This window comes from Rousettus aegyptiacus, unplaced genomic scaffold (genome assembly GCF_014176215.1).
Source record: "Rousettus aegyptiacus isolate mRouAeg1 unplaced genomic scaffold, mRouAeg1.p scaffold_m13_p_8, whole genome shotgun sequence".
In the NCBI taxonomy this organism is placed as follows: domain Eukaryota; kingdom Metazoa; phylum Chordata; class Mammalia; order Chiroptera; family Pteropodidae; genus Rousettus; species Rousettus aegyptiacus.
The window spans coordinates 64560948-64582595 of record NW_023416311.1 but is presented as its reverse complement, the minus strand read 5'-3'; the positions used below and the strand labels follow the sequence as shown (position 1 = coordinate 64582595).

The 21648-nt window shown below is 38.1% G+C and overlaps 3 protein-coding genes across 15 annotated transcripts in view; 2 read left to right on the top strand and 1 right to left on the bottom strand.

The window, feature by feature from the left end:
- The window catches only part of ATG10 (autophagy related 10), a 198814-nt gene extending 194724 nt beyond the window's left edge, over positions 1 to 4090 (top strand). For all 6 annotated transcript variants that reach the window (XM_036225504.1, XM_016123301.2, XM_016123317.2 and 3 more), the window contains exons 6-8: positions 2376 to 2473; positions 3144 to 3259; positions 3583 to 4090. In XM_036225504.1, the coding sequence (XP_036081397.1) occupies positions 2376 to 2473; positions 3144 to 3259; positions 3583 to 3623 (255 nt within the window). In that variant the 3' untranslated portion in view covers positions 3624 to 4090. The remainder of the gene's footprint in view (positions 1 to 2375; positions 2474 to 3143; positions 3260 to 3582) is intronic.
- Positions 4091 to 14877: 10787 nt separating this feature from the next.
- Positions 14878 to 16667, bottom strand: RPS23 (ribosomal protein S23). Its single transcript, XM_016123279.2, has 4 exons — positions 16514 to 16667; positions 15911 to 16070; positions 15199 to 15319; positions 14878 to 15074 (listed from the first exon to the last, which is right to left on the bottom strand). Exons 1-4 carry the CDS (start codon positions 16515 to 16517, stop codon positions 14928 to 14930), a joined length of 432 nt encoding a protein of 143 aa, XP_015978765.1. The 5' UTR covers positions 16518 to 16667; the 3' UTR covers positions 14878 to 14927.
- Positions 16668 to 16755: 88 nt separating this feature from the next.
- The window catches only part of ATP6AP1L (ATPase H+ transporting accessory protein 1 like), a 38182-nt gene continuing 33289 nt past the window's right edge, over positions 16756 to 21648 (top strand). The window contains exons 1-4 of one of the 8 annotated variants that reach the window (XM_036225854.1): positions 16756 to 16907; positions 18258 to 18349; positions 19141 to 19191; positions 20381 to 20427. In XM_036225854.1, coding sequence (XP_036081747.1) covers positions 16808 to 16907; positions 18258 to 18349; positions 19141 to 19191; positions 20381 to 20427 — 290 coding nt within the window. In that variant the 5' untranslated portion in view covers positions 16756 to 16807. Of the gene's footprint in view, positions 17524 to 18257; positions 18350 to 19140; positions 19192 to 20380; positions 20428 to 21648 lie in introns of those variants that run through there. The other 7 variants (XM_036225855.1, XM_036225856.1, XM_036225858.1 and 4 more) reach the window with 7 other exon arrangements.

The following is a 21648-nucleotide window of genomic DNA, read 5'->3' as shown; positions in this document are numbered from 1 at the left end:
AAATCTCCATACCCAGTGTCTCTAGTACAAGAGGAACTGTCCCTCCCATTTCTTGTGAGTGGGTATATGCACACGCATGCAGGCATGACTGTTTTGGGATTGACGAGTGGAAGAAGCAGGGACAACCACACATAATTCTTCCCATGAAGAGCTCTGAGTTCAGCTCCTCCTGTATTGGCTGAAGAGCAGAAGAAACCAGAAGAAGCTAGGCAGCCCCTAGTCCAAATCCAGCCTACGGGCTTATTGTATTTGGCCCACATTATGTTTTAAAAAAGTGCCAACATTTAAATTTAGGAGATTTTACAGGAAAATCTGGATTTCTAGGTTATTTTGACAAATGGGAAGACCTGGCACACTGAACCTGCATCCTCGCATGTCACAATTAGCTGGAGCAGAATGGCAGGCACGGCCTCAGCTGAGCACGCTCTCCCTCCCCCACAGTCTGTGTCACCTGCTGGTCTGTTTTACTGGCTTTGTTTCTCAAGGCCACCTGCATGGTCTTTGTAGGTATTTGTTTTAATCTCTTTCAGCTGCTATAACAAAATACCATAGGTTGGGTACTTTATGAACAACAAATTTATTTCTCACAGTTCTGGAGGCTGGAAGACTCTAGATCAGGGTACCAGCAGCCCTTTCTCATGACGGCTCTTTTATGGGGCACAGGTTTCTTCTCACTGTGTCCTCACATGGTGAGATGGGGCAGGCTTACTCTCTGGAGCCTCTTTTTAAAAATTTGTTATTTATAATAGTTGACATACAATATTATATTAGTTTCAGGTGTACAGCATAGTGATTTGACACTTATATATCTTACAGTGTCAAATCACTATGCTGTACACCTGAAATGATTACAGTCAGTCTAGTAACCATCCCATCTGTTACTGTACTGTACAAAGTTATTACGGTATTATTGACTATTTTCCCTGTGCTGCACATTACATTCCCTTGACTTATTTATTTTATAACCAAAATTCTGTACCTCTTTACCCTCCTCATCCATGCCCTTCCTGCCTCTGGCAACCACTGGTTTGTTCTCTGTATCTATGAATCTGTTCCTATTTTGTTTTGTTTTGTTTTGTTTTCCACATATACATGAAATCACACCTTTATGTTCATTGCAGCATTATTTACAATAGGTAAGATATGTAAGCAACCTAGGTGTTCATCAATAGATGAATGGATAAAGAAGCTCTTTATATGTATATATATAATCTGGATTCCATTATATAGACATGTAATGGAATATTACTTGACCATAAAAAGTAATGGAATATTGCCATTTGCGACAAGAAGGATGGACCTAGAGGGTATTATGCTAAGTGAAATAAGTCAGAGAAAGACAAATACCTTATGAAGCCTCTTTTTATGGTCCTTAATGTTCCACCCTCATGACCTAATCACCTCCCAAAGTTCCCACCTCCTAATACGATCACATTGGACATTAGGATTCCAACATATGAATTTGGGAAGACACAAATATTCATACCATAGCAGTATTTGAATTTGTAGTTTGTGGCATAATGGTTAATACACAATGTAAATGCTCAATAAATTTATCATCAGTAAGTGTTTTCATGTTGGTAGACTTTGTGCATAGGTCGCTCACTACAAAGTAACCTTCGAGGGCTCCCCATTGCTTGCCAAATGATGTCCACATCCCTAAACTGGCAGCAGTCTGACTTATATCTTATGTCTAGTCATTCTGTTATAAAGACAGTGCAATCCCACCATATGGGCTTTTAACTTATAGAAACAGCCCTATAAGCTTGGGAGATATAGAAAGAGAGAAACAAATAAACAGAGAAACTCTGAAAGAGAGAAAGACAGAACTAGACAACTTAAATAATGTAAGCAGTTCTTCTCCCAGCCCCTCATTCTACCCACTGAACATGTGCCTATTAGGCCTGAAACGATTAATACATTGACAAAATTTATGTAAAAAATGTGCAGATGATTCTTGTCCCCTTACCACTAACAAAGAAATGAATGAAATACATTGTTCAGATAGTCAGGCTACTGGGCTTCACAGATGTCTTTGAGGAAAAACTGAAGAATAATTAAAAGCCAGAGAGAAACTCTAGCCGACAGAGTTAGAAGGAACTGATAAAATTTGTCTACAGTTTGTATTATGTAAGCAAAACCATGTGCTCTCCCATAATTGACTGTACCACTTTATCAATACATAACTCCTTCTTAGCAATTTCTCATGTTTAGATTATGAATTATATTTCATAATTGAAATCTATCTATATCTTAATTTAATCACTTGGAATTTAAAACAAACCTTTATTTTAAAGGAGTAAACCAGATTATGCATTTTAACCTTTTCAAAGTAACTCACAGGGACAATCCTGAATGAACTCTGATTCCTACAGGAGCATCCGATACTTGGGCGACCCTTTTTTGTACTTCATCCCTGCAAGACGAATGAATTCATGACTCCTGTGTTAAAGAATGCTCGAAAAATCAATAGGTAAGAAACACCATCAAGATACATTGCTTTTGACTCTTATTTTAAAAGTGTAAATCTTTTTATGTGACTACAAAAGCTGAGCTAAAAAGGAAATATTCTTCATAATAATAGTAATGACTAACATTTATCGATTTTTACTGTGTGCTAGGTGCTGCCCTATTTTAGACATATTAATGCATTGTTTTTTTGTTTTTTTTTTTCATAATGGCCTATGAGCTAAGTTTTATTCTTTTATACAGTTTACAAAGGAGGAAGCTAAAGTACAGAGGGGTTAAACGATTTGGCCAAGGTCACACAGCTAGTTAAGGGGGTAGAACTGAGATTTGAAAATTGAAAAACCAGCCATTTTGCCTCAGAGCCATGCTCTTAGTCACTGTACTCTACTACCCTAGCAAATGCTGTAAATTATGAGTGTAAAATTATAATTATTGGGGGATGCAGGAGTCTCATTGCCTGTAAATACCTCAGGGAGGGATCCTCACAGTTTTTTTGGAGCATGAGTCCTTGTCAAGCCATAAGGCCGACATTTGGAAATGCTGGGATTCCAAGCCATGGGCACACATCTTTGAGGAAAGCCTTGTTTCTTTTATCGTCAGTAACTGATTTTCTACCATTTATCCAAACTACAATGGAAACATTAGAATTGCCTGTATTTTCACTTGTTTCCCAGGAATGTCAACTACATCACATCTTGGCTGAGCATTGTAGGGCCAGTCGTTGGGCTGAATCTACCTCTGAGTTATGCCAGAGCAGCCTCTCAGGATGAAGGAAATGTCGACCGACAAGGTAAAAAGGAAAGCATGGATTGCATGTTCTGCTGTTACAAAGATCCTGGAGTCTCTGTTGTACTTAGATACATTGTCCCAGCCGGCCCCACCGTATATTGTTTGCTTTCATGTTTAATAGGCTGACTGCTGACTTGTTGTTTTAGTTTTCCCAGCAACCAGCACCCAATCATGTAGGAGGCATTTTACTTTGCTATAAGTATCGCTCACACAACTACAGAAGAGGATGATTTTATTTTAGAATTTATATTCTTGAAATAAGTCTTTCCTGCTCAGTTAACCTTCATTTATTCTCTTGGCTTTTGTTTTGTTCTTGTTCTTCAGATTCTTCTGTTGAGTCAAAGAGCTTAGATATTGCACCGTGAAGAAGTCTGAAAGTTTACATGGCTGACCCTGGCTTTAACAGGACCAGGTCTCTGAGTTTTCAGCTCATCAAGATTTTGACATGGATTTTTTTCCCCTCAGAAGCAAATGTCTGCAGAAACTGATATATCGTATGTTACAAAGAAATACCTCAAAGACACAAATCAATGTAAATAGCGAAAAATAAATGTAACTCGAGAATAAAAATGCTGACATCACTAGGGCATTTCCAGGCCATTCTTTCATGTCTCTGAGACTTGTCTTCTTTATCTTTAACATGAGAATAACAAGCTACCTCAATGGGGCTGCTATGAGAACCATGTGAGATCATTAATATGTGAGAAAATATTGTAAAGTATTATACAAATATTCATTAAATTCTCACCTTTCTGATATTTGTTAGTCATGCAGTCTGTCAATAAGTTTACCAACCAATATAAGTTAGTAAAATAAACCCAATCTGGAAACATTTTTGGTTTTAGGATTGCTTGTTTTGATTTTCATTTTAACTTGCTAGGAGCTGAAACTAAGAGAAAAATGTAATTGGCTCTTTAGAGCATCTAGATTAGTGCCTGTCGGTGAGAGATGCATTTTAAAATCACCCAAGGATCTTTTACAAGTACTAATGCTGAGCCTCGCCTTCTGAAACAGCTTCTCTGGGGTGATTCCAATGCACATGCTCCTGGGGAGCCTGTGGTCTGGAAGTATCTTTAGCATGGCATTTATGTGTATTGTTTTGGTCTCCCAACAAGCCTTTTCCAATTTGTATATAGCTCTGGCAAGCTGGACTAACTCCTAACATTTGTCCGGGTATTGGAGACTTGTGGACAGTAAAAGGACTTCCAGGAGGCATTTGTTCTGGAGTAAGCTCTTAGGGTGAGGGAATTGTCTGCTGGCAAATCAAAGAGGATTTGCTGTAGGTTAAGGGCTGATCTTTCACAGAGGGAGCATAAGTAGAGAAGGGTTAATTCAAACTGCTGGAAAAGCTAAAAGTAAATTTTAAAATGCTGAGCTGCACATATTCATGCTGGGATGAGAGGCTGCTTACATGCTTGGTGGGCATTTTGGTATTTACCACTTAACATCTTTCCAAGTTCTGCAAGGGATTTTTTCCCCCTACACTTCCTAATGTAAACACAGATTTCTCAGCAAGTCATTTCTCAAGCCATGTCATTTCTGGGGTTTAAAAAAAATTATACATATAAAATAATGCATCATCTGGATTATGTACTTGTCCAGAAATATTAGTTATCTTTTGCTAACAGATTCTGAGATGATAGTAGTCTATCAATTTGGGGCCAGTGTATAGTTTTGTTTAATGTTTAAAAAAAAAACAAAACATTATTTTCTCTGATTGATGACCTGAAAATTCATTTGTGGCAGAAAAAACTTCTGAAGCGCTCCCATAGGTGGTAGAGACCACCCTGCCCATAGATCTCTCTCTTTAGGCAGCTCTGTTTCTTTTCAGAATGTTTTTCACTTAAAAAGCTTGTAATTTTTGGTTGATAAAAATTTTCATTTTTAAAAGTACAGTTATATAACTGTTATCCCAACAGTTAGAAAACATTAGAAAAAAATTTTTGTTTTGTCAAAATAACAGTTTTTCCTCTGGAATATGAGGATTTTTTGTCTGGGTTTCCTCTCTAGCTAATACAAGGAAAAGTCCCTTGAGTCAGAAATAAGGCTGATTAAAGCTGCTACCAGCCAATCTCCTAAACTATGCTTTTTATGTGACCTTGGAAAAATTGGTTCACCTCGTTTGGTCTTCAGTTTTCTTGTTTGCAAAATGAGGAAGCTTAGCTATGTGACTTGTGAGGGAGGCCCAGTGCAATTCTTAGGTCTGCAAGCTCAGAGAAATAAATCGTGAGTCTGGTTAGCTGCTGCTTGACTTGGGCTAATTTTTTAAATCTTCTTTAGTCTTTGCCATTTCTATTTTTAAAAAGCCTACAATATCTATCCCACTCATCTAACAAAGGTCTAGAGATCAAAATGGTAAGTAAATCTGAATATGCTTCATAACCAGCGCAGCATGGAGTAATGGGGGTGATGGGTCGTTGGCCCCTGTTCCTGTCTGGATGCCAGCATACCTAATCCTTCCCACCTCATTTCTGGTCAGGCAGGTCTTCTCTCCTCACATCCTTATCTGACCTTTGCTCATGCTGGCTCCCACCTGGAAACACTTTCTTCCCCGTTCCTCTTCCCAATTTTCAACCTAGTTTGTGTGATTTACTCTTTCTCAAAGTCATTACTGACCATCACAGTCCCCGCTGATTGACCTCTCCCTCCGTTACTCACTGGACTCAGTCTTATTAGCCTTTATTTTTCTCCCTTTCACTCTGATTTCCTTCCTTCCTCCCTCAATTATGGGTAATAAGTAATTTAAGATGATGACCCCCCCCCCCATTTTTGGTATGTTCCAAGGTGACATGTAAATAAGAGTTGCTGTTTGCCCCTCACAAGTGACCCAGAGAAGGCTTGCTCTGGGGATTCAAGTGGGTGGACCAGTTCTTTGAAAGGCCAGAGGCTATATATTGATCATCAGGTACTAGTCTACAAGCTGAAGGTTAAAAATACAAGACTAACCACTCCTCCAACAAAAATGTATTAAAGAGAAAAAAAAGTCGAAACTGGGTTATGGCATCCACTTCTTCCAAGATTGGTATAGTTTTTATTCATACTCTCAAGATATTAGGAAATAGAGATCTGCATTGTCAAAACCAGCTCTTTGCATAATTCAGAGAGCCAATATTCCAATGAGCAGGGGTTTTTTTGTTTTTGTTTTTTTGTTTTCGTTTTTTGATAAAAATTTGCAAGTAAGAATATGCAAATATTCATTTCGGCAGATACTTAGTGAGTTCCTCTTATGTACTGCACCCTAGGATGGGTGCTGGGATAGCAAACAAAAAGATGGTACCCTAGCTCATAAAAATGCTGCAGCCCAGTGAAGAAGACACACAAAAGGAAGATTGTGCTATGGCAAGCACGAGGGAATGTTTTCAGAAGAGAAATATGAGTAGAGTCACGAAAAACTTTATTTAACCAAGTCGAGAACGGAGGAAAGGCCTCGAAGGTGCACATGGGGAAGTGGCGAAGAGTGAAGCTGTAGTAGGACGGGGGCCAGGTCTGGAGGAGCCTCGATCGTCACACTGGAAATTTGTGTTTGGCCTGAAAACCACGAAGAGCCACTGAGGGCATTCAAGTAAAGGAGTTAAGGTGATCACATTTGCATTTTCGAAAGAACCTGAAATTTTTAAGTGACTGCTGCATATAACTAATCACACACACTTTTTGTCAGGTTCCTCCCCTCGCCCCCCCCCCCCCACTAGCAGATACTAGCTCAAAGGTTGTAGAAGGTTCAGAAGTGCAAAAAGGGCTAGGAGTATGCCAAGGACACTTTGATTTTTGCCTAGAGCCTTCTGAAACAAAACCTGCCAGTGTCCTAAAAAGCCTGAGTCCTGGCTTACTGTTTTATCTGGGCTGAGTCCCCGCATTTCTCTGAGCCTCCGTTTCTTAATGTGTTAAATGGAAGGAAGTGTATTATATCAGGTAAAATCAATTTATTGGTTGATAACCAGTCCAGTATTTTTTTCATGAAATAGAATAATATGTCTGGGAAAAACCTTCCCTGTGTTTCTTCTATATTTCATAATACTACCCCACTCACAGCACTTCTGACACCAGACGTGTGGGTTTTGCACACTAACAATTCTGTAACACCAGCTACCTGGGTGTCCTACTATATAATTCAGTTTTATCAGTTCTGACATTATTTACCTGGATAGATAGACTGCCTCCACTTAAGACGCCAATCACAAATCTCAGATTAGCAACTGTATTTTTAACCAGCCAGCTATATAAATCAGGGTTCCCATGACCCCCTCCATGGATTCAGTAATTTGCTAGAATGGCTCGCAGTACTCAGGGAAACACTTATGTTTACCAGTTTATTGTTTAATAAAGGATATGATAAATAGCCAGGTAGAGAGATACATAGGGCAGGGTCTGGAAGGGTCCCAAGTGTAGGAGCTTCTGTCCCCATGGAGTTGGGGTTCATCACCCTCCCAATACGTAGATGTGTTCACCAACCTGGTAGCTCACTGATTCCTGTGCTTTGGGGATTTTTACAGAGGCTTCCTCACATAGACATGATTGATAATTTACTACACTTCTATTCTTTCTCCTCTTCCAGGAAGATGGCATATGGGGCTGAAAATACCATGTTTTTAATCAGGGCTTGGTCTTTCTGGTGATTAGCCCCCATTCTGAAGCTACTGAGGAGCCCACCAAGAGTCTGATAATTAGAACAAAAGACACTCCTATCACCCAGGAAATTCCAAGGGATTTAGGAGATCTGTGTCAGAAACTGGGGTCAAAGAGCAAAGAGTTGAACAAAAGATGCCTCTCATGCTCTTATCACCTAGGAAATTACAAGGATTTTAGAAGCTCTGTGCCAGGAACAGTGGTGGTGGGGGTGCAGAGACCAACATATATATTTTTTGATTGTTTCACAAATACATAGAAAAAAAGTGGATTGCACGTAATGAGGGTATTATTGTTTTGTGAATCTTTGGTTTCAACTACATTACATACATGTATCCATATCTATGGATGTGTATGTGTGCTAGATTTGATGGAAGTGTACTTCTAACTCCAGGGAATAATCAGAGATTTGAAAACTAATGAACAAATAAGCTCACTTCCAAAGTCTGAGACCCTCCAATTCCATCTTCTTGCTCACCAGTCCATTGCTGAAGGTTGTTCTAGAAGAATATAGGAAGTAGTTAACTATATTGTACCCATAGCACTAGGCTACTTTAATGTGCACACAGGTCCCCACAGCTACCCCTCTAGATTCTTGTAGAGCTTGTCTGTAAAAGTGCTTTCACATTTTTATTCTTGAATTTGGTAGTGTTCTTTCAAGCAATAATGTAGTGTAAAGCCCTTGCTTTCATCCACTTTTGTGTTGCCAATAGCGACATCTAGTGGTGATCAAGCCTTATTGCAAGTATCCTGTGTTCTATCTAAAGCATTAGAGGTGGAAGTGATTTTAGAGATCACCCACTCTCATTTTGTAAATTATTAAAAAAAAAAAAAAAACTGGAAACTCACATGTATTCATTCATGCAAATTAACTTTATGTGCGAATAAATCAACCCAATGGCTGCTTGATGATTTCTTGGGTTATTTCGAAGCTTTTCAAATACCCCAAATCACTGTTAATTATAACCAAGAGGCAGAAATTTAACGAAGCATGGCCTGATAGGGTAATGGAAATCATAGTTTGGTGTATCTACAGTCTTTGGTGCTTATTATTTACACGTGCATGCCAGATCTTCAGGGTTTAGCATGGTGTCTGGCACTAGTAGTGCTCAATAAATTTTTGTGGAGCATTTGGGGTGATTGCTGAGTCTGAAAGAAGCTGCCATGGTCTCTTTCTACAGGTGACAAGGACTAGACCTGCTTTCTTCTTTGGGAACTGTACCCACTCCATCCTTTGAGAAGATTTCTTTCCCCTGACATTGGCAGCAGAGTGGGATGTGGTCTCCCTAGCTCTGTCCTTCAGTAGGTTCAGAGAGAGAGAGAGAGAGAGAGAGAGAGAATACCCAGGCCTTTTCTGCTTATTAATAGGAAACTGACTAAATAAAATGTGGTTCTATATAACAATTAAGAGGAATGAATTCAATCTTCATGTATCAAAATAGGCACTTCTCATAAATAGATTGTTGAGTTAAAACAGAAAAAAAACTAGTTGCTAATTATGCATACAGCCTAAAATACTATATCAAAATACACTGATGCTACACATTTTTGATAGTGTATATGTAGTATATATATGTAAAACATAAAAAATGGTATACAAGGACACACACCAAACTCATAGGAGAGGTAACCTGGGAGGGTGGAGCTTCTAGTCAGCCATGCCATCACGAGGGAGAACTGTCAATACTCTACAGTGTATTGTGTTGCCAGTGTTTTTGGATATTGTGTTTTGTGTTTTTTGCATCCCATCATGTCTACAAAATGCCCTTCCACATCTCTTGTTTTGTGGGAAAAGAAAGCAATTACTCTTGAGATGAAACTCAAGAGAGTTGCCCAACTGTAGGCTAATGTAAGTGTTCTGAGGACATTTAAGGTAAGCAAAGCTGAGCTCTGATGTTTGGTGGGTTAGATGTATTAAATGCATTTTTGACTTATGGTATTTTCAACTTATGATGAGTGTATCAGGATAAGTACCATCATAAGTCGAGGAGCATCTGTGTGTGTGTGTGTGTGTGTGTCCAGAAAATTCTTCAGTTTCAGAAGGATCCTAGACTCTCCAAAATCTATGGGACATATCCTAGATTAAGAATAGTGCCAGGACAAAAACTACCTAATTACAAACATAAAATACAGAATGAATAAAATCAACTATTGTATACTATAATCACAAGCCTAGGAAAATACTGGGAACCTATTGGGAACCTAAGGAGGGGCAGAGTGGTCAAACTTACCTGCAAACACATGCAAAACAGAGGACCTGAAGCTGTCAAACTATGTATGTATATATTTTAAAATATTACTATAGAAACTTATTGGATTTCGTTAACGAATGTCACCACAAAATAAATTAAACAAACAAACAAACAAATAAATATCTTACTATAAGCTGGATAAATAAAAGTTCCCAAAGCTGTTGGAGAGAAAAGATATGACAACTATTTCATATCACTTCCAAAGCAGGTGTTAATGGACAGTACATGTTTCAACAAATAACATTTCTCTCAGCTGTTCTCAGCTGTTCTTGAAGTGAAAAATTATTTAAAATGTGGCTTATTTTGCCCACTATTGTACACACTTAAACGTTAGCTTGAGGTAAGGAAACATTATAATATATTAGCATCTAAACTTCTTTGAAAATGTGGGTATGCTCAGTATGTCCTACACGTTTAACCCAGCCAAGTAATATGACTTCTTGTTCTATTTCTAATTAACCTCAGTGACAGAGGTGTTAGAAAGCCAGACTTAAACAGAATCTCCCATACTGTGAGTAGACTAGAGAACAGAATTCATGTCAATAATCACATTACCACAAACAATCAAGCAGATCACTGGTAAGATCCTGCTGAGGGAGCTGATACTTCTCTGACTGGAACATCTGAAGGAGTGATTGGGCCATGATTTCCTCCTCTCCCTCCTGAGGGAGAGGGGCTCCCTGGCATCACAGTTGCTGTCTGAAAGCTTCAGGTCATCAGGGAAGCAGAGCGTGTTAAAGGAGGGGATTTCAATTGCACTAATCGTGTCTGGCTGAGGTTCTGCAGGCTATGTGTGAATGGCTCCCTCATTTGTGAAAATATACACCACATAGTAAAGGTTTCAGTGACAGTCTGAATGAGATGGAGACTGTGTGTGTGCAAATTTGGAAAACGATTATCTGTCACTCACAGGTCCCTTCAAATGTGTCTCTTTAAAAATGATTTTCCCCATGAGACAATTTATGCTGGAAAACAATCAACTATTAAATGTTTTAATGCTTTGCTCTAGAATTTCTATAGTGACATTACTGTGACAATAAGGTTTAATATCCACTTCTGTTTCTCTTCCTTTACTTTACCAAATAATCTGAACAGGAATTATGCTAAAACTAAATATGCTCAGTACAACCTGCGGAGACAGTCTCCTAACTACAGTGTCATAAAAATTGTGAGTTAATACTTGAATGATCCATTTAAACAGATTTATAGGTCAAAATAAAGATTATACAAGTAGCTGTTAGTGAAAATTGTATTGCAATATGGCAATTTACGATACTGGCCTTTTTAAGTGACTTCCCGCAAAGCCAATAAGAAAACTTTAGGTACTTTGACAACCTCGAAGTGACTCCGGGAATGTTATCCACAGCATGATCACTATGAATAAATCCTGCTACCAGACATTTTTGTTTACAATGAAACACAGCAAATTCATATATACAAAGATATACGTTCAAATAACTCTCAAATTAGAAGTGTCTCTCAGCTATTATCAAAAAGGAAAAGGAAAAAAGCCCATATAATAGAGGCATCATGTATTTCCCTGATAGAGTTTTATATTTTTTATTTCTTAATTTTATTATTTTCAGGTATGAACCACATTGGTTCGACATTTATTTAGTTTATGAAACAATCTCCCTGATTGTTCTTTCTCTCCTCTGGCTCTACACCTAGCCATTACATCACTGCCGACTGTATTCCCTATGCCGTGCTCCCCATCCTTGTGACCATCTATCAACTACTAATTTATATACTTCTTTACCCCTTCACCCCATTCTCCCAGCCTCCCAACTCCCCTCCCTTCTGGCCATTACCAGATTGTCTTCTATATTTGTAAGTCTGTTTTTGATTAGTTTTTTTTTGTTGTTTTTTAGATTCCACATATAAATGAAATCATATGGTATTTATCTGACTTATTTCACTCAGCATAACCTCCAAGTCCATCCATGTCATTGTGAATGGTAAGATTTCATTTTTTTAAATGGCTGAGTAATATTCCAGTGTGTGTGTGTGTGTGTGTGTGTGTATACACATAACTTCTTTATCCGGTCATCCGTCGATGGGCATTTAGGTTTTTTCCCATATCCTGGCTATTATAAATTGTGCTGCCATGAACATAGGAGTGTATAAATCTTTACGAATTATTGTTTTGGTTTTCTTTGGATAAATACCCAGAAGTACAATTGCTGAGTCAAAAGGTATATCCATTTTTAATTTTTTGAGAAACCTCCAGACTGTTTTCCATAGTGGCTGTACCAATTTGCAATCCCACCAATAGTGTATGAAAATTCCCTTTTCTCCACATCCTCACCAACACTTGTTCTTTGATTTATTGATGATAGCCATTCTGACAGGTGAGGAGATATCTCATTGTGGTTTTAATTTGCATTTCTCTGATAGTGACCTTGAATATCTTTTTATATTTTTTAAAAGAACATCACTAACTGCAGTGTTTATACATATCCATGTAAACACAGAAAATTTATTAATCATCTTATACTACCTCTTTTCCCTTCAAAAAATACAAAACACTCTTACTAAATACCCAGCGTAAATTTATGCGTTAAGTAGCTACATGTAGGACAGTGTTTATTGTTTGCAATTGGGTGGGTCTCCTACAGGAAATTTCATTTAGAGGACAGACTGTCATTCTGATTTCAGCTGAGTACTCAAACAAATTATTTCAACAATAATTAAGAACTATTTTTGGACTTCTGATTTATAAGATAGGTGGCTGGGTAAGATAGTAGTTTTCTGATTCTTCCCCCTGCCCAACCCCCACTCCCTACCCCCCATCAGTGAGGAAAGCAAGAGATAACTGCATAAGGACTGCCTGACAGCTTGCCAAAGACAGATTTCTCTTGAAATACTGCAAAAGTTGTTTCCCAGAAGTTCCAGTGTTTGTAATCTAGCAGGTGAAATTCTGATACGCACTGCATTTGAGAACCAATGGGCTGGAGATTTCCAGATTCTTTGCTCTAAGTTTATGATTTGTTTGGGCTTTGCTAGACAAATATGAGATAACACAAATGAAATGACTACTCATTCACAATTTTTAAAAACTTTATAAAGAATTCAAGATTCATAAGAAGTTTCAAAAATAGTGTAGCTTGTGTATAATATTCACCCAGCTTTCCCAAATAACATCTTTAATAACATATATTTTCAAAACCAGAAAACTGACATTGATACGCTATTAACTAAACTACAGACCTTACTTGTATTTCACCAGTTTATATAATTTTTTTTTTTTTTGCACATAGGACTATGAAATTCCATCACAAGTATTAATTTGTGTCACCACCACAATCTGGACTCAAACCTGTTGTCACCAGACTCCCTTGTGCTATATAGTTCAACTCTACCACATCCCTTAAATCCCTGGCGACCATTGGTTTCTTGCCCATCACTATAATTGTCTTAGCTTTACATACATAATATGGGACACATATAACCTTCTGAATTGGCTTTTTGGAGTCAGGATGATACTGAGATCCATAGCTGTTGCATGTAACAATTTCTTTTGTGACAGTACCTACCAGTTGCCCAGTGAAGGACACAGGTTGTTTCCAGTTCTTGGCTATCTCAAAGTTGCTGTGACCATGCACAAACAGGATTTGTGTGGGTAGACTTTTAATTTCTGTATGACAACTGCCTCGGAGTGCAATTGCTGGGTTAAGTATAACTTTGTAAGAAACTGCCAAACTTTTCCAGTGACTGTACCATTTCATATTCCTACCAACATTTATGAGATCCAGTTGCACCAGCCTTACCAGTATGGGGCATTGTATTAATTTTAACCATTCTGATTTAATTTGCATTTTCCTAATGGCTCATGATGTTGATCATCTTTTCATGCGCTTGTTACCTCTTCAGTGAAGTGTTTATTGACCCATTTTGTAATAGGATTGTTTTGAAATTGGACAGTTCTATATACATTTTGGATACAAGTCCTTTGTTGGGTATGACTTGCAAATAGTTCCTCCCAGTCTTTGGTTTGTCTTTTCATCTTCTCAGATATTTCATTGAGCAAGTTAATTCTGGGCTTTGTTAGGCAAATATCAGATAATACAAATTAAACATCTACTTATTCACAATTAAAAAAACTTTTTACTCACGAAAAGTTGCAAAAGTAGTAGTTTATGTTTAACCCATAACTCCAACTTATCTTGTGTGTGAAATGTGCTTTTGGTGTAATGCCTTAGATCGCTTTACCTAACCTCAAACCATGTCTTCTACAAGTTCTATAGGTTTACATTTTATTCAGATATATGATCCACTTTGGCTTTTTATATAAGCGCCAAGATTTAGGTTAAAGTTAACTTTTTTCAAAAATGAAAATCTATAGTATTGACTACCTCTCCACTGAATTGCTTTTCTACCCAACAATAACCAGCCGTACATGGATGTCTGTCTATGGAAACTATTTGACCTATCTTTCCTTCCTCCAATACCACACCATTGATTATTGTAGCTACAAATTGTCTTAAAACTAGGTTTTGTGATCCCTCCATCTTCAATATTGTCTTAGATATTCTAGTTGCTTTGCCTTCCCACATAAATTTTAAAATTCACTTACTTCCACAAAAGCTGCTGGGATTTTGCTTCAATTTTACACCCAAGAATGAAGGGGGTAAACTTCACAGTGAATTGCATTTACTCTAGAGCACCCTGGATTAAATATTTTCCAAATCTCCTAAAATTGGTAAAATATATATCTCTGTGGTAAAGAAAATAAGACACAACCTATTTTTGGCATATGAAAATTTATTACTACTGTGTTTTCACCATTGAAACTTAGGATCTTGGTCTTTCCTTCTTGCCTTTGTATAAAGCCAAAAGAGACACATTGGCTACTTTGACAACCTTAAAGCGGACTCCAGGAATGTCACCAACAGCATGACCTTTGCGACCAAATCCAGCAACCAGAACTTCATCATTTTCCTAGAATAAAATGAACAGTTTACTTCTGGTGTCAGTGGCAATCACTAAAAGTACCCATTCATTCTCTAAAAACTACTCCAAGAATAAAAGACTAAACCAGTCTACAGTAGTCTGAAACACTTACCTCAATAAAATTCAAACAACCATCATTGGGTACAAAGGCTGTGATCTTTTTGCCATTCTTGATGAGCTGGACCCTGACACACTTCCTGATGGCAGAATTTGGTTGTTTGGCTTCAACCCCTCTGAAACAAAGAGTACAAGAGTGAGCTGGCTTTCTGAAAAAGGAATACATTTTCAATCTAACCCTAAGTTGTCAAACTCTCTGATTTAAATGAAGCTTTTTCTGTTCTAGCTTCACTAGCGCAATGATGGAAATTTCTGGACTTTCTATAGATTTAAATCCTGAATACCACTAGTAGTGGACCATAGGAAATTATCATTTGTAAAGTCAAAAAAATGAGCACTGGCAAATTCACGTGGCTCAATCTGAGCAGTATACTTCAGGCAACAAACATCTCTTTTAGTTTTCTCAGGTAGGAAGATGTAATTACAAAAATTAAACAGTTGACGTGTGCCAATTGCTTAGAACAGTTCCCAAATACATTAAGCTGGATTCCTTCATTGCTTTCTTTCCTCCAATCCTACCTCAACTCCTTCCAAACCAATGGTAAGAGATTAAAAACCTTAGTTACTTAACCCTCAAACACTTGTTACTTTCAAACAAACGTGGGTATGCAAAGACCTAGAATTTACATCGCAACTTCTTTAAATGTAGTTGTCCTGAATTGCCATATTAAAATAAACCTTGATGGAAGCAGCGTATTTTCACTTACACTTTTTCCAGCACAATTCCCTTTGCATGGGATGCGCCTCCAAAAGGGTTGGCTTTCAGGGCTGTGCCCAAATGGGCTTTCTTGTACTGTTTATCATGCCACTTCTGATCTCGCCGATGGCTTCGGAGCTTCCTTGCAGTACGAAGACCGCGGCACTTGCCTAAAAATCAAAATCACCTTAGTTTCGCCGCCAAAAAGCCCCAGTCATTTGTTACAACTTCTAAGACACTAACCTCACCTGGAGTACAAGCCGGTAGGCTCTTGCATCACATACTGGCACATGGCCTAAACCTCAAAGTTTTCCTTGAACCAGCTAAGAGGTGGACCCAAGTGCTCCAATGGATGCATTCCCCCAAAAGACTGAAGCACCATGCCAATGCTCAGGGGCAGCTTCGGCCACCCGGCGTCCCTCAGGACCGCGAGCAACGCGGCCTCTGCGCCGCATGGGTCCCTTCGGGGCCCGGCCATGTGCTTGCAGGAGCGGCGCTTCCTCAGCCCTCTCCCTGTGGCGTCCACCTCACCAATCGGCTCCTATTCGCCTGCCCAACCTTGAGACCCCACGTTCCGCTTGCGATCCTCACGACCTGTCCCGGTAGAACTCACCCATGTTGCCAGCACCACCAGCCTAAGCAAAAGAGAGAAGGGGCACAGGAAGGAGCCACAAGCCACCGCGAGCAAGCCCCGCCCAGCCAAGGACCCGTGCGGCTGTCCACGAAGCGCCTGATCCGACGCTGGCGCCTCTCGTTTGAATGACTAGTTTGCGCCACTTCCCAGGATCTGCATCTTATTTAAAGTGTGTGAAATTCAGAGATATCTCATTTGCATTGTTGTTTAATTCTTTTTATGTGACTGCTGCAGACAGAAGGAACGTAACCTACCAATCCCAGAACTCTTTGCATGAGAACCACTCACCGCGCAGACGCTCTCGAGAAACCCACAGGGGCGGGGCCTAGTGGCGTAACGCAGGCGGAAGCAGGTGTAACTTTGGGTTTCTGTGGTGAGGATGTTTATAGTTTAGAAAATTAGACCTCTGAACCTTAATTCCTGCTCACAATTAACATGGAAAATTGAAAATTTCTTAGTGAAGCAATGTGATGTATTAATTAAAAACCCAAGCTTTGGAGCTATTTACTGGTTGTGTGACCTTGGCCAATTCATTTAATTAACTCTTTAAACCTCAGTTTCTACTGTAGAATGAAATAGAGTGTTCTGGTTCATGCCAGGCACTCTTCTAAGCACTGGGACTATAACAGTTAACAAGAGAGTTAAGGTTTCTGCTCTTACAAAGTTTGTATTCTAGATGCAAGAAGGCAGAAAAAATATATATTTAGAAATTTAAAAATTATTTTTCACATTGATAAGTGCTATAGAGAAAATATAGTTGGTTAGATGATAGTAACTTGGAGGTGGGGTGGGTACTCTGAATAGGGTGGGTCAGAAAGTATTTCAATAGGCATTGCATTTGAGCTAAGATTCTAAAGGGAGAGAGCCATGCAGACAAGCTTGTAGAGTAGAGCCTTCCAGGAAGAGGGATTCAATAAGCAGAATGAACTGGCACTTTTCAAGAACTGAAGGATCAAGGAGGAGGAGCACACTGAATGAAGAGTAGTAAGGTACTAGACGAGGTTTTGAGAGGTGCAGAGCATTATATGGAGCCTATAGAACATGGTGTAGACTGTTTACTCTTCATATGACAATGCCTGGAAAGTTTTGAACGAGAGTAACAAGATAGCGTTTTTATTTTTATAGGAACACTCTGGTTGTTGTTAGGAGAAAAAAAAACAAACAAACTTGTAAGACATGAATCTGTGAGGCCAGTTAAGAAGGTGTTGTAGTAGTCCAGTTGAAAGATGACGATGGCTTGAACTCTGGATGGAGGTGGTAAAAAGTGGTTAGATTAGATACACTGTTTGACGATAGAGCCAACAGGACTTGCTAAGGAATGTAGGATGTGAGAGAGGAGTTAATTATGATTTTCAAACTGCACAAATGTGTGACTTGTGTTATTTATTGACTGGTAAATACTGGGAGAGGAGCAGATTTAGAAGGGAAAATTAAGAGTTCTGTTATGAATGTGTTAAGTTTGAGATGTCTGTTAGACATTCTGATAGGGATGTGAAACGGGCAGTAGTTTATATGCGTATGGAGTTCAAGGGAGTCACCAGTGAATAGATAGCATTGAAAGCTGTGACTCTGAGTGAGATCACTTAGGGGATGACTGTATGTAGAACAGAGAAAGACTACAGGCTGAGCTGTGGGTGCACCAAAACTTAGCATATGAAAGTAAACCAAAACAGATGAGAAGGAGTGGCCAGCCTCACACCGCCCCCCCCTCCCCACCACCCAGTGCTGGCAAAACAGACTGAGAAGAAGTGGCCAATGCTGCACTTTAACCAAAACCAAGTGAAGAATGTGGAAGTGAGCAAGCGTGAAAGGAGGGTAAGATGAAGACTGAGATTTGTGTTTTGGGTTTGGCAGTGTGGAGGTTATTGGTCACTTGGTCAAGTGGGAATCCCAAGGAGAAGTGAAGATATAAGCCTGATTGGGAGTATGGGAGAGAAGGAAGTGTAGACAACAACTATAGACACTTTTTGCAAGGATTTTTTCTATACTATCCAGAGGAAAAGGGCTATATCTGGAGGGGAATGTGGAGTCAGGATGGGCTTATTTAAGATGGCAGATTTTATGACATTTTTATATGTTGATGGTATTGTTCCAAGTAGAGAAGAAAAAAATGGATAATTCATTAGAGAAAGAGGATAATTATGCAAGCAAGTCCTTGTGTAGAGTAGAGAGGTGCCCAAGTGGAGAAACTGATCTCAGATATAGTAATAATTTTTCTGTAGTAATAAAGGCAGCGTATAGGGCTACAACTGCAAGTAAATTGGAAGATTCATTGTTGGGAAGATGTGGAACTTCTCTTTTGACTGCTATTTTCTCAATGAATTAAGAAGCAGGGTCATCAGTGAAGAGAAAGAGTAGGGAAAAGAAGTTTGAGGATAGAGGGTAGGATGTGAAATCATAATCCAAGATAACTACTCGACTTAAATAGTACTAACTTTGTACCACATACTATTTTAGATGCCTTACATTTATTAACTCATTTAATTCTCATAACACTAAAAGGTAAATACTTTCAGTACCCCTGTTTTGCTTAGTCCATTTGGGCTACTATAACAAATTACCTTAGACTGGGTGGTGTATAAACTACAGAAATTCATTTCTCACAGTTCTGGAGACTGGGAAGTCCAAAATCAAGGCGCTGGCAGATTCAATGTCTGGTGAGAACTCACTTCCTTGTTCATAGATTGCTTTCTTATTGCTATAGCCTCACATGGCAGAAGGGCCAAGGCACCTCTTTGAGGTCTCATTTATTTTTGGCTTTTATTTTGTTTTTGTTTTTTGTTTTTTTTCAAATTTTATTGAAATATAATTGACATATTAAGCTCTCTGATCCCATTCATGAGGGCTCATGAGCTAAGCACCTCTGAAAGGCCCCATCATATTAGGGACTAGGTTTCAACATATGTTTTGCCCCCAAATCTAAAAGTGTGGGAATATAGATTGACAAAAGCATGTAGGAATGTCGAACAGTTCTAAGGATCCCTTTGAAACTAGTTAGGAAATTACATCAGTTAGCATGGTTTTGTATATTCTTCAGATTCATTCAGTGTAGTGACTAAGTAGGTGGAGAGTTGGGTTTTAACAGAGCTTGCTTGGGGTGGAATCTAGTCTGGTGAATGTGACAGAGGAACGGCATGGGAATTGAGAGTGATTGCAAAGAAAGGATTAAATTAACCATGAGATTGAAGCTGGAGGAATAAAGAACCTAGAATAGCCAGAGGACTTTGAAGGCCTGGCCCTATCAGGTAGGAGAAATTTCTGTGAAACTAATTAAGATAGTGAAGTATTAGTTATGAATTAGATAGATTGACCAATGAATAGAGAGCCCAGCAAGAGACTGAACCAAATATAGAATATTATTAAATGACAGAATTAGAAGTCAGATCAATACGTTAAGGGAGGACTAGGACTGTTAAACAGATGGAGCTGCACAAAAATTTTTTACCCAAATTAAATTGGCTCACCATCTCAGGCTAAAAACAGAAATCAACTCCAGATGGGATTGAAGGCCTAAACGTCAACAACAAAAATTTTAAATTCTTAATAGTAAGCAAAGGTTAACATCTTCTTGAACTTGGGAAAAGAAATATTTGTGAACAAGATAAGAAGAAAGGAATAATAAATTTGACCATATTAAAAACCCCTACCCTATAAAACAACTGAAAGAAAGCAAAGAGACAAGTTATGAACTGAATTGATATTCACAGGAAGTGTTCGTGTACAAAATTGGGGTTTGTTTCCTTGGAAGTTTAGTAAAACCATCTGCGCCTGATGTTTTGTTGTTAGTTTTTTTTTTTTTTTTTTGGTGGGATATATTATTAACTATAGGCTAAATCTCTTCAATAGTTACAGAACCATTCACAGAACTGTGATTTCTTCCTGAGTCAGATCTGGTAAGTGATTTTTCTAGCATTCGGCCTATTTCATCTTAAGTTTTCAAAATTGTTCAATAAAGGTGTTATATAGATTGACAAAAGAATGTAGGAGTGACCTGTTATGCATGAATATATGTATAAATGTATATATTTGTGTATTTGATGTTGGAAGGTTTTTAACCATGAATTCAATTTATCTTGTAAATGTAGTACTACTATACAGGTTATTAACTTATCCTTGAATGAACTTTGGTAATGTGTGCCTTCCAAAGAATTTGTCTATTTCCTCTAATTTGTGAAATTGATGGACATAAAGTTGTTTGTAGTATTTCTTTATAATCTTTTTAATATCTGTAGATTTATAGTGGTGTCTCATCTTCCATTTCTGATATTGATAAATTATCTTCTCTTTTTTTTTTTTTGGTTGGCTGGAAGTTTATTAATCTTATTGATCTGTTCAGAGAACCAGCCTTTGGGTTCACCGATTTTCTCTATTGTTTTTCTGTTTTCAATTTCATTGATTTCTTATGTGGTCTTATCTTTATTATTTACTTTCTTGTGCTTGTTTTGGATTTACATTTACTCTTTTACTAGTTTCTTTAAGTGGAAGCTTAGGTCATTGATTTGAGACCTCTGATCTTTTCTGATATATTTAACAGTATAAATATCTTTTTAAGCACTGCTTGAATTGTATGCTATGAGTTTTGGTATGTTATATTTTAGTTTTAATTCAATTTAAAACATTTACTAATTTCACTTTTTATTTCCTTCTTGACCCATGGATTATTTAGAATCATGTTAACTTAATTTCCAAGTATTTGGGGATTTTCCAGATATCTATGTTGTTTATTTCTAGTTTAATTCCATTATGGTCTAAGAACATACATTTTTAATTTCAGTTTTGAAGAAAATTGTTGAGATTTGTTTTATGGCCCAGAATATAGCCACTCTTGGTGAATTTTCCATTAACACTTGGCAAGAAAGTATTTTCTGCTGATGTTAACAAGAATGCTCTATATGTGTTAAATAGCCCAAGGTGGTTGATAGTGCTGTTCAGGTCTTCTGTATCCTATATTCAGGACAATAGTGACATTAGATGGAGGGAGTGGGGATCATTGTTAGATACTGGATTGTGTTTACTTTGGGTAGTAGGTTTAATTATTATATTATAAAAACAAACAAACAAGGCATGAACCATCAGTCGTGATTTACAATGAGAGTGTGTTATAAATCAAGGAT

Bases quoted from the DNA above. Each gene is read 5' to 3' on its own strand.
- RPS23 (XM_016123279.2), bottom strand. The intron at 15,320-15,910 runs GTAAGTGAAAAT...TCTTTGTTTCAG, and splicing joins GGAATTGTGCTGGAAAAAGT to AGGGGTTGAAGCCAAACAAC. The intron at 15,075-15,198 runs GTAAGTGTTTCA...ATTTTATTCTAG, and splicing joins GTTGTTTGAATTTTATTGAG to GAAAATGATGAAGTTCTGGT.